The sequence below is a fragment of the Meleagris gallopavo genome, chromosome 1 (genome assembly GCF_000146605.3).
Source record: "Meleagris gallopavo isolate NT-WF06-2002-E0010 breed Aviagen turkey brand Nicholas breeding stock chromosome 1, Turkey_5.1, whole genome shotgun sequence".
NCBI classification, from domain to species: Eukaryota; Metazoa; Chordata; class Aves; order Galliformes; family Phasianidae; genus Meleagris; species Meleagris gallopavo.
The window spans coordinates 160,840,750-160,855,058 of NC_015011.2; the positions used below are offsets into that span (position 1 = coordinate 160,840,750).

The following is a 14,309-nucleotide window of genomic DNA, read 5'->3' on the forward strand; positions in this document are numbered from 1 at the left end:
GGCGGCCATAGTGGTGAGGCCAGTCTCTTTTCAGTGGTACGTGGAGACAGGACGAGGGGAAACGGACATAAGCTGCAGCATAGGAAGTTTCGCACGAATGTGCGTAAGAACTTCTTCACGGTGAGGGTGACGGAGCACTGGAACAGGCTGCCCAGGGAGGTTGTGGAGTCTCCTTCTCTGGAGATATTCAAGTCTCGCCTGGACGCCTACCTGTGCGACCTGGTGTAGGGAACCTGCTTTGGCAGGGGGGTTGGTCTCGATGATCTCTAGAGGTCCCTTCCAACCCCTACAATTCTGTGATTCTGTGATTCTGTGATTCTGTCTGTGAAGTAAAGCAAATTAGAAATTTTTTCCTAACAGGACACATATCAGTGTTATTTGGATGGGAGGTGGAAAAAGCACACTTCAATTCAGGATAGTGCATTCCCTCACCTCCAGACTCTTTCCTAAAATTACAAAACTGAATGGGTTGGAGGTGGGAAAGGACTGAACTAAAGGACTAAACAAGGTCCTTTAACCAGGTACCCAAATGTAAACAGCTTGTACAAAAATAAGCTATGGAAGACTCCAGAAAAGATAATTTATCTCTTGAATGTGAACAGTGGCAAGCAAACCAGTCAAGACCTACAGAACGGTTACAGAACAAGAATCTCCATCTGTACAGTGTTTTCTATTGCAAACACATTCCAAATATTTCATTTCATTTCTGTACTTGAAATTTCCTGTGGTCTGAATGTGGAGAAATGCACAAGCCACTGAAGTAGCACACGTCCTTTCCATGATTCTGTGTAGCATTACCATTTTTTAATAGGAAATGAAAGTTTATTATCATCTGTCCACCCGAACATTTTAGTTCATCCTCTATATATTGTGAAAGTTCTCTGTAGCCATTTATCAGCGAAACCAGATCTTAATGAAGCCTTGAGTTATAGGAAAAGGCATATGAGGTGAAAACAATGCTTAGAGTAAGGTCTGTGGCTACTCCATGATCTTATTTCAAGAATTTTAGGAACTGACAGGAGCAGAAGTGTCACTTCTATGACCAGAACTTTCTTTCCAAGACAAAAAACCTTAGGTAAAGCCTTCCTGTGTAGGGACTACAAACTTCCTCGATCTCTAAGTTTTGTTCCCTACCTACATCACCTTCATGATGAATTCTTTCTTCAGCACATAACCCCTAACTGTATGCTTGTTTCAAAGGAGTGGATGGCTTTTCAAAATTTGTCTTTACTACCATTTAGCACACAGAATGAAACCTTTCATCTGCTATGAAACACTAGAGGGTGTTACCCTAACTATGAGTTAGGCTTGGGCTCTTCTGGCAGGCTGCTAAGCAGCCCCACTGCTGTAGCCAGGAAGGTGCCACCCCAGGATGACAGAAGAATGGCACAAGCTAGCTTGTAAACTCATACCCCAACTCCCATACCTACAGTACATGACAAAACAATGCTCTATTCAAACCAGCCAAGAGTATTTCTCTGGGAATCAGAAGCAAAGAGAGGTTATCTTGATTAGTGGTAGACTCCATTAATGAGCACCACAAGCAGACGTAAGCAGGTCTAGCAGCTAGAGGGGCAGCAGCAGCCACTGAGATCTGAGCAGAGAACCAGACTGCAGAGGCTGTGGGTGCCACCCCTTTATTCCAGCTGGGGCTCAGCCCTGGCAGCAGCCCCTCAGGTCACTGGCTGGTGTCCCACACAGGAATGCTGCTGGGGCTGCTCTTCTACTCGGCACTGAGGCCTTGAAGATCTGCCCTCCTCCAGACATTTGGTTCATCTTCAGAATGTCAAATTATTTTTGGTCTCAAATTCCAGCTTTTCAAACTTACTTACACAGACCTCAAGTTAGCAGAAATATTTGCAGACTCATCTGCTTAAAGACCTCTATCTTGTTTAAACCAGTAATTTTATTTTTATTTTAAATCACAGAACCAATTTCTCATAAGCAACGTGACACCTCGAGAACAGGGCCAGCCACATGATCTGGGTGACTTAACCTGTGAAATGCATCCCGATGAATTAATGATACAGGTCTGGGACATGATTCTGGCAGAGAGGCCACCTGGCACAGAAAACAGCGACTGCATCCAGGCTGTGTACTGGGAATAGTCCCCGATCCAAGCTAATTCCGTCCCCAGGCAAGCTTTGGGTTTGACACCAAGCAAACTGGCTCACAGCACAAACAGTGCCTGGTACCAATGGTCATGCAGCGCAGACAGATTCCCCTGCCTCAAAACATATCCTGGCACTGTTAAGCTTATTAGAGAGTTAGTCATTACAACAACTGGCCTTTAGGCTCAGCTGCTTCTACCAGCTGGCTCATGCCATTATTGAAAAGAGGAAACAATATTGATCTTGTTGAAGTCCACCCTACATCTATAGTCACGTGCAATTTGGTGCTGATCTAGAAGAATTAGAAAGTTGGAACAACATGGTTTTTGCTGACTCTACTCAAGACAGCCCTACTTCCTAGTTACTTTGTACCACAACAATATGCCAAGGTAGTCCATATTTTCCTCTTTTTCCTCCTTCATTTTTATTAGCCTGAAGTCACTGTAAAGGTGTAAGCCAATAAGCCAGCAACTGAATAAACAATTTCTGGCTTAAATACAGTCATGACTTGCAGCCATAAATAGAAAAACCAAGCAGAAAAAAGAAAACCCAACCCACAAGAAGTGTAAACCAATGCCAGGATAATGCTCCAGAGAATCACAACAGCTGGTATGCAAACCAGGAGCCTGCTAGCAGACAATATATTTCCGGAAGAATAGCACTTATCTGAGGTGTCAGTACATGCACACACACCACTCTCTGAAACCATTCTTTGCACTTTTTATCTTGCATGCAGAACACCTGAACACAAACTACCCATGCCATGTTTTTCCACATCCAGATTTATTTATGGTCATTTATTTACTTCTCCCACAAAACCCAGTAGAGAACTATCTACATAGTTAACAGGTACATTCTTGTAATCCAGAGATAAATAACAATTCTATTTATTTCTAAAAAAAAAATATGGCTCTTTAAACCATGTAAAAATGTCTGTTCGTGTCCAAAATGCATGTGAACAAAAGCTCAATTGTAGAGCAAGTCAAAGGAGAGACCACAGCAGACAGCAACTGAGGTACACTAAGCTCTTTGTTAGGCTTATCCAAACTTTCTGCTTCTCATCCCAAAGTTTGCAGACCTTGAGCCATTCCTTCAGACATGTTCATATCTCTTAAAAAGCAGATGGATAAGTTCATTCCTGCTTCCTCAGAAATGGGTTTTAAGTCATCAGAGCTTTAGAAGGACAAATATAGCAGTGACCAAAAGTGATGCAGTGGATGAAACTAGTTGTGGATGGAGACTTCTTGGCTTGGTTTCCTGTTAATAAAAACTTATTGAGGAAATCTTTGCCAAGCTCACCTCTTATCTACCAAAGAACCTGCTGGGGAGAAGGGAAAGGAAGAGTCCAAGCATCCTAAATCACAGAGAAGCTTTCAGAATTCAGTTAAACTTGATACATTTCCAGAGATGACAGCATGCAATTTGTTTTTAAACAATCAGTACATTCATAACCCTTTCCCTGGTATCTAACATGGACTAGCCATAGTATTTGAGGAAAAAAAAAAAAAGACTGGAAACCTAAGGATCGCATCAACCAGTATTCATAGAATTGCTGATTAAACCAAAAAACCCACCACTGCTTTCAAACAACTACTCCAAATCCAAGATTTTACATAAGTAGTGATCCAAGCTACTATAGGATTTCATACATTCCTGCTGGTCTTATTCTCCCCCACCATACAAGCAACTATAGTAAGGAAAGAGCACAGATAGGGGAAGGTGCCAAACAACAGCATCACAGCCCCACCAATGTTCCCCAGAGCAATGTTCCCCAGAGCAATGTTCCCAGACGTTTAGTCTGGAGAAATCATGCCTGCAATGGCCCATTGTGCTCCTTGTCTGTCCATGCTTTAGACCTCCATGTGCCACAAGACTCCAAGTGCTGCAGCAAGTCAAATTCTCCATATTCTTCAGTGCTTTTGCTTTTTTGGCTACAAATAAAACTAACATCGACATGAATGTAACCCAAAGGAGTTAGTTCAGTAAGTGTTTATATGGGACTGAGCTTAAGATCCTCTCTAGTCTAGCAGAAACATTTACTAGCTGGTATTCTGGAAGCACTATCACAGATTCATCTATTCCCATTCGTTTACTGGCAGTTGCAGAAGTCAGTGAGAAGAGATTTGTTTATGAAGTCTGATTCATTTCCTGAGGGGAAGAGACTGCACTCTTCTAGGGAAATGGATTAGTGTCTATACATTGTGTAATCAGCCCCTTATATCTTACATACAGTGCTGATGACAGTGGTCTACCACGCACTAGAGCTGACATGCTGAAGCTAACTGCTCTCTCCTGCTTGGAGAAACCCAACATATGTCTAATCCTAGCTGATAATTGCAGCTAAAACAATTTCAAAACTGCAGTGCAACCTAGAAAAATGAGGTATATTATACTTCCACTCTTCAGAAACTGCTAAAAGCCTTTACTGCTAAGTACAGGTGGGGCAAGGCGCAGGTTGGCCTAACACACACTTCTGGAGCTTAACTGTAGACTCTCTGAGTCTACATAGGACATGAAATAGGGTCCTGTAGAACTGAATAAAATGCATCATTTTCCTGATGCAGAAAATATCAACTTTTTATCTCCAGACATTAAAAAGTCTAGGTCCAAGCTTAGGGTACAACAAAGCCAAAGGTGTCCATTCTGACTTCACAGATACATTATCTTCTAGTCCCTCTCCTTCAGCACCATTAATACAGGATCAGTTTATTCTTTTCCTCTGCATGTTTTTAGCACAAACAGAAGCAAGAACTGATAAAAACCTTGTTGTAGTGGTGGATTGAAATCAATCCTTCAGCCCTTGGAAGCCAAATGCAGGGCTATTCAAAGGCCTTTCCTCCTCCCCTTTGGATGCTGGCCTGCAGAAAGCCAAGCACACAGAGGCTGCTGGAGTCTGAAGCAATGAGACCTATGGGACAAGAGTGGCACCAAGGGCTGTAGGCACACCGATGGGACAAGCACAAGGGCTCCTGCTGGTCTTCCAACAGAAGTGCAATCAGCTTCTGACAGGAGCTTACTGGTACTGGAGCTGCTGAAATAAAAACTCAGTTCATGAGCCCAACAAGGCACCGTGTGGAGGATCTTTCCTGAAGGTCATTTTTACTGTGTGCTGCATGCAAAGCTATGTGCGTGCTGTAAAACACAAGGCTTTTGCAACATCAGTTCGAACCACGTTTTGGATGCCTCTGTAGCCTACATCTGCTCCAGCAGCATGGTGGGAGGGGAGATACAGTTGTCCCTGTGTCAAAAATAAAAGCAGGGAATGCAGAAATGAGAAGACACTGCTTAGTAACATAAAACTCCACAAAGAAGCATTTAAAGATTATTCAAAACATAACGAAAATGGATGCAGATTAAACAAAACATAAGCCATTATTTCCAATTCCAAGGTACTAAAATTCCTAAAGTTTCCAACTCACATAAAGGGCAACAAGTACCTAATAAAGACCCCCTCTATTAAAAGAGATACTTTTCATTACTTTATGTGGCTTTCAGAGATAAGAGGCAACCAGGTGATATGGCCAGGCAATCTCTTTTAGATCCCCGAGTAATAAATGGGCCTAGAAACAATGCATACAGGAAAATACCTGGCAGAATATTGAGTCTGACAGTATCTTCAGCCAAAATCTGTAAAGAAAGAAACCTCAATGTATGCGTTCTCAGATAAGCATTCAAATCAGAGGACACATGCACAAGATAAACTTTGCTGCACTGCTTCATAAAGGCTCAGCAGCAACCAGAATGAATGCATGACAGCAGACTAATTTTCAGCACTCTCCTGCTTCATCTTATCTTGCATCACAATAAACATACTGATTTTCCTCCCTTAATCACTTATATATGTAATTTCAAACCATGGATAAGCTAACTAATGTGTAAGTAGGAGACTGTTGGTACATCTAAATCATGAAAGCACTGCATGCAAAGGATATGTACCAATGGTTGGAGTTCTGAATCAATCTCTTACCTCTTCCCCTCCATCCTGTGGAATACATTAGTTTGCACAAATGCAATTATGTTTCTGATATACGTTATTATCTTAGAACTAAATAAAAGCTTCAGCATCAACTCAAAATGAGACCCTTCTTGTGCTTAAAAATGCAAGCTGTTTACTTATGTATTTCACAATGCAGATGCGCTGCCTGTTTAAAAATACAAGTAAATCCTTATTTGCTATTACAAATGAATTTGAAGCTGCGGATAAATTCATCAAATTTGTGCTCACTGCTGGAGCTGAAAAATCACATTATCTATCACATTCTATGTGATTCATTCATTCATTCTTTCCCCTGTGAAGATAGGCTCAGGGAGCTAGGCTTGTTCAGCCTGGAGAAAAGAAGGTTGCGGGGTGACCTCATTGCAGCATTTCAATACCTAAAGGGAGCCTACAGACAGGACGAGAATCAACTCTTTGACAGGGTAGATAATTGCAGGACAAGGGGAAATGGTTTTAAGCTGAGGGAGGGAAGATTTAGGTTGGATGTCAGGGGGAAGTTCTGTAATATGAGAGTGGTGAGGTGCTGCACAGGCTGCCCAAAGAGGTTGTGGATGCCCCGTCCCTGGAGGTGTTCAAGGCCAGGTTGGATGGGGCCCTGGGCAGCCTGGTCTGGTATTAAATGGGGAGGTTGGTGGCCCTGCCTGTGGCAGGGAGGTTGGGGATTCGTGATCCTTGAGGTCCCTTCCAACTCTGGCTATTCTGTGATTCTAAACACAGTGATGGCTCTTTCTTTGGTGCCTCCTGAAGAGGGTGCAATGCATTTGCTCTATCATCTGCATCCAGAGAATGCAGCCTGGTGGCAAAATAGGCCAATTCACATTAGGACAGCTCTTTCTCAGATGTCTCTCTACAGGAAACTGCTATTACGTACTGGTAAAGGTCAAAAGCATTGCCTTGTGGGATAGGATTGACCACCACTGTTACTTCAAAAACCTGCTAGGAGCACTGATCTTTCCTCTCATAGTAAGGAGGAATGATGCGCAATTTGAAGAATAAAAGACAACTTCAGATCAAACTTGTCAGTAAGCTTGGCAGTAGAATTGTCAAGGGCTGTGCTTTGGCACTGCCTTACATTCAGAGCTCAAATCCTTATAAGTTCCCTGAAAAAAACTTGATTTAAATGGAGAATCCACATGGTATGACAAGCAAAGCCCATATGTTCAAAGCCTGGCCAAGGTTAGTTACACAACACTATTTCCTGCAGCCTAAGAGCAAAATTAAAACACTTTTTTTTTAAAAAAAAAAAACAACACAGTCTCCACAAACATTCTTCCTTTAATGAGGATGGAGGCTGTATTTTGACCACCCACAATTTTAGCACAATCTCATTCTCAAAGTTTGTCAACTATCTGATATCCAAAAATTCTTTTTGACCATTATTTAGCTGCAATTTCAAGCCAGCAGGCACACGAAGAGTGACAAATACAGAATCCTAGGAGATGCATATGGTTTTGTGATTATGCAAAGCTCCCTCCCTGAGGGGCAGCCTGGCACACTCCCCCTCTTGCTTCTCCTTTTGCATAATTGTTCTTCCCATTCTCTAGGCTTGCTCCAGACATTCACCCAACCCTTGACAGCATTTACTGCATTTTATACTTCATCCCATGAAAGTACAAAGAAACCCATTGTGTTTTCTCTTTCCTGGAATGACCAATGGGGACTGGCTCAGCTATGCAAGCTGCCTGCCCCCATGCACAGCTGCACCCACTGTCATCCCAGCATCCATCGTTTCCCCAAACCACATATGGACAGGAAACAGAGCTTTTTGCACTCCTATTTTGCAAAACCTTACAGTAGTGACTACCACAATTCTCATCAAGTAGCTACAGAGTTTTATAGGAAGGCACCTGTATCTGACAGGTGGGTGATGGAAGCAAGGCAATTAAATACAGTCTCTGGAGAGTTTTGTGCACATCCTTTCAAATTCAAGAGGCTCAGAATGCAGAGATGCGCAGCAGCTATTTGTGAAAAAGCCAGCTTCTTTCCTTGGGGCACTGCCCACTGTGTATGAAGCTTTCAAAGCTCTCTAGCACAAGAGCTGAACATTATGCCCTCTCATATTCTCCTCCCCACTTGTTCTCAGAGATGCCAAGCATATTCTGACGAGACTGTTACAAGCTACATTTTGCAAAACAAGGAGCAGCAGGTTTTTGGAAGAACTCCGGCATCACATCTGAGTGGTCTTCCTGCACACATTACTATGTGCATGGCAGCATGCAAAATCCTGTGCAGCTGGAGAGAAGAAAAAAAAAATAGGAGTTTGCCTCAATAGCTCAATCCTTCAGGGCAGGTCAGGCAAGCAGCTGACATTTTTTCACAGTGTCACAACTTCATACACTATTTGAGAACTTCAGTCTGCTAACTGATCTTCAATGAGAGCCTTACTGAGCTACCAGCTTTACAAACGTTGCAATTCATTTATTGTAAGCTATTGCAGCTATTTAAAACTAAAGCATCACTTCCTCCTAGGCATAATTAGTTTTAGGAGAAAGACCAACAGGTTTTGTGCAGTAGTCCATTTTGAGTTGTATGCCAGCTCTGCACTGCACAGCCAGCCCATAACCCCTGTTTGTTGTCCTGCCAGTGGCACAAAGAGGTGGCATTGTGTGGTCCCCTCTGCAGAAGGAGCATTGTTCAGCTGCAGAGCTGGAATGAGTGCAGAGAACAGTCACCAGGACAAACAGTGGAGCCCGACAGATATACAATGTGCTGATGAGAGATGGGTGTCAACAGACACCAGTGAAATTAAGTTGAGGTTAGAGAAGACAAGGAGAAAGATAAGACCAAGTAAGACAGGAGGTGGATGCGCAGTCTCAAAACTTGCGGCAACTTGAGAGCTTTGTGCAGCTGCTGGCAGAAAATGAGGCTGCTGCAAGGCAAATGCAAGCTGCATTTAGCAGCTCTCCTTGTTTCATACGGAGGCTGTGAGATATGATACATGCATCTACACCTTCTGTATAATGGATAACCTCTAAATCAGAGAGGGGATCAACAACCACTGCATCTCAGACTAAAGGCTCAAGTGCCTAATCTCCCACTGTACTTTGATACCTAACCACAGCAGTGAAGCTGGGTCTTTACAAGCCGTGGTCCAAGCCATGCTGTCATATCACATTTTTGCAGCTGCCAGCTTGCAGTTAAGACATGAACTTAACACAGCTGCAGGAGCTGCATCCATTTCTGCATTGACCTACATGAGCCAGCAGTAGCAAGAGAATGAAAAATCAGAGAGACAAGGCTGAGTCCTTGTGCTTTAAATCTTTAAGTGACACTAAGTGCTCAGTGGAGAGTACCAGAAGGCAAGGTAAACACAGGCTTTGTCAGCCTTCAGTACATCATCTCTTGATGGCACAAAGCAAAATCACTCAGTACCCCACAAACTGCTGAGGAAAGTATATCATTCCAGCAAATACTCAGAGAATCATTTTATGTACCAGCCCCAGCATTTTGGCATCTCAATGGGATACATGTTAATGAAAGCAGGAACAGTCACTTTTCAACATCTGGAACAAGTTCTGATTCCATGAGGCTTTTGGGCCTCCTCTCAAGCCTCTTGCCAACAATCCACTTCTTTCACTTAAGCAGCCAGCACTATCCTCCACCCCGAGCGTGGTTCCAAACACAGTCATCCACTTGCAACACATCCAAATAGTTGGAAAAGAGAACATAAACCCTGAGCAAACAAGTTGCATTTGCAACAACAGGCCTCAAATCCTTATGTTGTTTTTGAAGGGTTCCTCCATTTCCTCTCAATAATTCCATCAGCAACTGATGTTCTTAATCAAAATTTAAAGAACCTCCAGCACAGATGAGTCTTCTTATACTTTTAAAGAGCACCCACACCTTCTGCACTGCACTACTCATACTGCAATAACCTGGGTGTGAAATTACAGGCTTGGACTGATCAATGCACAAACAGCCACCACCGAAAATGTTCTCATACCACCTGCACTTCTACTGCAAGCCAACAGCCACAAAGCAGAATGGTTTTCAGTGGAATAACTCTGTGTTTAGATGAGAATTACAAACCCATGTCACAATCACTGCTCTATGAAGCAATTGCTCTGCATCACTCCAGCACAGAAGAGAAATCCAGAATGTTTCTGGGAGCACGCAGTTCGTCACATCTTGCCTAACTGCAGGACAGGGTGATGATCCCATCTCACTTGGGAATGAACCACAATGCTTGTCCTGGATCCGGACAAGAAAAGAATCACAAGGAACAAAAGACTGCTTTTGAGGTATTTCAGAGTGGAAAGCGCACACTTCATCCCGTTAGAATGACTGTCCGCAGATGCAAAAGCCAACTTCCATGATTTTTGTCATGTATGCATATTCCCATCCCCAGCGCATTATTAGTTTATCAAAGTCCAGACTTCAGCTACAGAAGACTCACTCACTTTTGTACCCCTTAAAAACCCTGTCGATTAGCATGCCCAGAAGACAAGCCCCAAAAAACAAAGTCTGCATTTAAAAACCTCAACCTGCAAAACAAACCAAGGCATAGAATTCTGTACAGTTTTCTCCATGTGAGACAAAGACATGAATATGAATGTACATGAACAACAGCTGGGGCTCACTGCCACTTATGTTCAAATATTGAACCACACAAAGCCGAGACATCTCAGAACAAAAGGACTTCAGATGACAGAAGAGAGTGGAAAAGGCAAAGATTTCTGTTCCCTTATTTAAAAAATATAGAACTATTTCCTAAGGCATACAGTTTACTCCTGGATTTTGTCTCCTTCTAGAGGACTAGAGCGCTTGTTTTTGACAATAAATTAGAGGGGTTTCAACAATTTTCTATTGTTAACTATGGAAACTTTTACTTCCCATGAATACTTTAAAGAAAACAACTCTTGCCTGCAACACTGGCAATATATCATTCAAGGTCCGTAGCACGGAAGTTATAGCACACCTAAGAGGGCGCAGACCAGAGTTCATATTTATCAGGAAAGCTGTCTGCTTCAGCACACTTCTAAGCTTTTCTCCGCTACAGTACAGCTGATAGTACCACAAAAAGAAAGCTGGTGGCCTCCAGCCCCTCCTACCACGGCAGCACTGCATCAGCGCGCCAACACTCAGCTGAATTAACATTCACATCCCTGGCAGGCTCAAGGAGTCACAGAAGGATGCCAGTGCCAAGCCCTTGCTGGCAGCAAGAACTGGGTGAGTCGGGATGCTTCTCCGCCCCATCCCCATGCTCAGGTGAGATTAGCGATACTAAATCTCCAAAGCACGAAGGAGATGCGTCCCAACTTGACATACCAGTGACCTACTTTGCAGAAGTGCCCAACACCCACAGCTCCCTATGAAGTCAACAAAAGACAAGGACGCACACCAGTTTTGAAATGGCAATGCATGCTTTTAACAGAGCAAGCTGGTGACAGCCTAGGGCCAGCTGTGCACATTAGGAGAATCCCATTTAGCTCCACGTGGAGAACTGAGAGCGCTCAGTACTATGGATCCCTCAAGATGTATGTGTCTGTTTGGATGTATGTGTCTGTTAATTCCACCCATTTGCTGACAAGGAAAAGAGAACAGATGAAAGCTCATCTCCTCCTTGTAGCTCACCTGCATCAGGTATATACTTGCTTGGATAATGAATGCTGCTGCTCATTTAACTTTCACCTTCCTAGACAGGTGCATTCTCTTGCAAAATAAAATTATGTATTATTCCAATGTAGCTGTCTTGTAAAGAGATACAGGCCCAACCTACTTTGCCCTAGTAAGGAATAAGCAGTAGCAATTAAGATCAGAAGACAATGCACACTGTGTAACTCATGTGACTCCAACTAGGAGTCAGAAAATACATACACAGATGATGCACACTGAAAAGAAATTAACTCCACAGACTATGTCAAGTTCAGATAGTCTTAATCAACCCCCCTTGAGATTACCTGTTTCCTCATCTATGCCTTTCTTTTTGAAGAACCTCCATACTCTGCATTATTACTTAGTTTTCATTTTATTCCTGAAAATATATGCTACAAACACAAGCAATTCAGGGCTACATCATGTACAGCTATGTCTGCAAGCTATAGCTGAAACCACTTCCACAGTCTTTAAAAACCAGATAAAACCGCTTGTACCACACAAAATACAGACTGGGGGCCACGCTCCTGCTTTGAAGGATTTATGGTTATAGAACTGTATGATACACTAAGGAACTCCTTAAAGCAGTGTCTAGCTGTTGTGCATGTTGAAACCTAACTTCAGCATCGATGTATCCAGCCACTAGCTACTGAACAGAGAACTGTCTCCACTGTGCTCCCCAGCCCAAACCAGCACCAGTAACAGTCCGTCCCTCCAGCTACTCCTTGGAAAAGTTTCAGAGCATCTCTCTCATACGACCAATGCATATCACAAGCTGGTGAGCTCAGCCAAAACTCACTTATTTCCCTAAGAGACAGATAACATCTCCACAACCGGCCTTTGCAGATTCCAGGAATCTCTCAAAGCCCTCCACATTCCAAGGCCATGAAACAACAGCCTTAACGCTAACACCAGCAGACAGGTCTAAACAGGAAGGATCTGCGAAAGCAGTGATGTTGAGAGCCTGGTAAACTGCGCTCCAGCCCTAGGTACCCTGAAGCCTCCAGGTTGGATTCCTAAACTGCTCTTCCTTCCAAAGTTTTAATCTCTGAATCTTCTAATTACAATAAAAATGCTAACATGGATGGGAAATGAAAGAAAGAGCCATCAATGAACATCTCCATGCCTAAAGAAAGAAAAGGCATGATCACAGCTTGTAGCACCTCAAAGACACCACAACCCAGCCCCACAAGCAAGCACTTTACCTTGGTAGTGCCTTTAAACTAAACAACCTGTGAGCCTCCAAATGCAACACCATATCTCTTGCTTTGATGGAGTTACCCCGTACCATCAGCAAAGCTTCAGCCAAGCATCTGGCAGCACATTCAGCAGCACAGTTCTTTGCAGGTTTCAGCAGCTAACAGGACTCAGCTGGCCTTTGTTAGGGGTTGGAGGTGGGAAGGAGAGGGGGGTTATCCCACTGAACCAGCCAGTTTGGAGAGAGAAACCCCTAGGTTCTGTTTCCCCGCTGCTTTCTTGAACCTGGTATCTCTGGTATTCATGAAGTACAGACCTCTCACTAAACCTCTCCTCTGCAAAGAAACGCTGACATGGAACACCAAGCTGCTCTCCACAAACCATAGCTGCTAAAATAACACAAACCAGGTAATAAGGTAGAGAGAAAGATTGAGTGAGAGACCCATATAAGAGCAAATTCATTTTAGGAACACTTTCTTACAAATAAAACAATTTGACTGAGTAAGCACTGTTCAGCTTCACAACAAATACGTAAAACACAAAAAGAAAATAGAATTGTGGCCATGTAGTGCTGTAAAACTCTACATCAAGTTCCCTTTGCAGAGCATTTGCTTGAAGCAGCTCTTCTCCCCTTGCTATGAGGCATGGCAGCTCACTTGGAAACCATGGCTTGGATGAACTTAAGCCATCTCAAATTGGCATGGTTCACGTATCTGACAACTGGCTGGAAATTAATGCACATAGTGACAAGATAAGAGATACTGACAGATTTTGGGAAAGCTAACAGAGAAATAACAGCAGTCACTCTGCAGGATAACAGGCAGAGACGAACAGTCCAAGATGACCCTTGGGAATCACAACACATCGGCCAGCATCGGCCTTTCAAGCAGACAGCTGGGGACGCAGTTACGAGCACCTGAGCTGTAAAGAAATTCCGGTTAAAATACTTATTCGTGGGCTCTGTAAGAAAAATAAGCTCGTGTTTTGAAGGCCGGCACCTCGTGAGTACAGCGCCGACACCGCTGAGGGCTGAATTCAGCCCCGGCTCAGGAGAGGACGAAGAGGCGCCAAGCAGCCTCGGACACGCTCACCCCGCAGCGCACGGCTGAGGGGCCCCGAACAGCGCTCCTTGGAACTGAACTCAAGATCTTATCAACGAGATACGGTATTTTAAACAACTATACGGAGCAGGGAAAGGGGAACTGGAAGCGCCCGGTCCCGGGGCAAGGTCAAGCAGCGATCCCCGCTCCGTGCCTGCAGCCGCCTCGCTGCGGCCAGGAGCCCCCGCCGCAACCCGCCCGCCCGCCCGCTACCTGTCCTCGGAGACGCTGATGACCCCGTCCTCCTTGGGCACGATCGCTGCCATGTTCACCACCTCCTGCGAGCCCTCCACTTTGTTGAGCAGAGAT

General features: G+C 43.8%; 1 protein-coding gene across 3 annotated transcripts in view; it reads right to left on the minus strand.

The window, feature by feature from the left end:
- The window catches only part of WDFY2 (WD repeat and FYVE domain containing 2), a 66,569-nt gene extending 52,264 nt beyond the window's left edge, over positions 1 to 14,305 (minus strand). For 2 of the 3 annotated variants that reach the window (XR_002110939.2, XM_010728780.3), the window contains exon 1: positions 14,214 to 14,299. Coding sequence is in view for 1 of the 3 variants with exons in the window: in XM_010728780.3 (XP_010727082.1) it covers positions 14,214 to 14,266 (53 nt within the window). In the remaining 2 variants the exon portion in view is untranslated. Of the gene's footprint in view, positions 1 to 14,213 lie in introns of all 3 variants that reach the window. The other variant, XM_010728781.3, reaches the window with a different exon arrangement.
- Between the last annotated feature and the right edge of the window lie 4 nt (positions 14,306 to 14,309).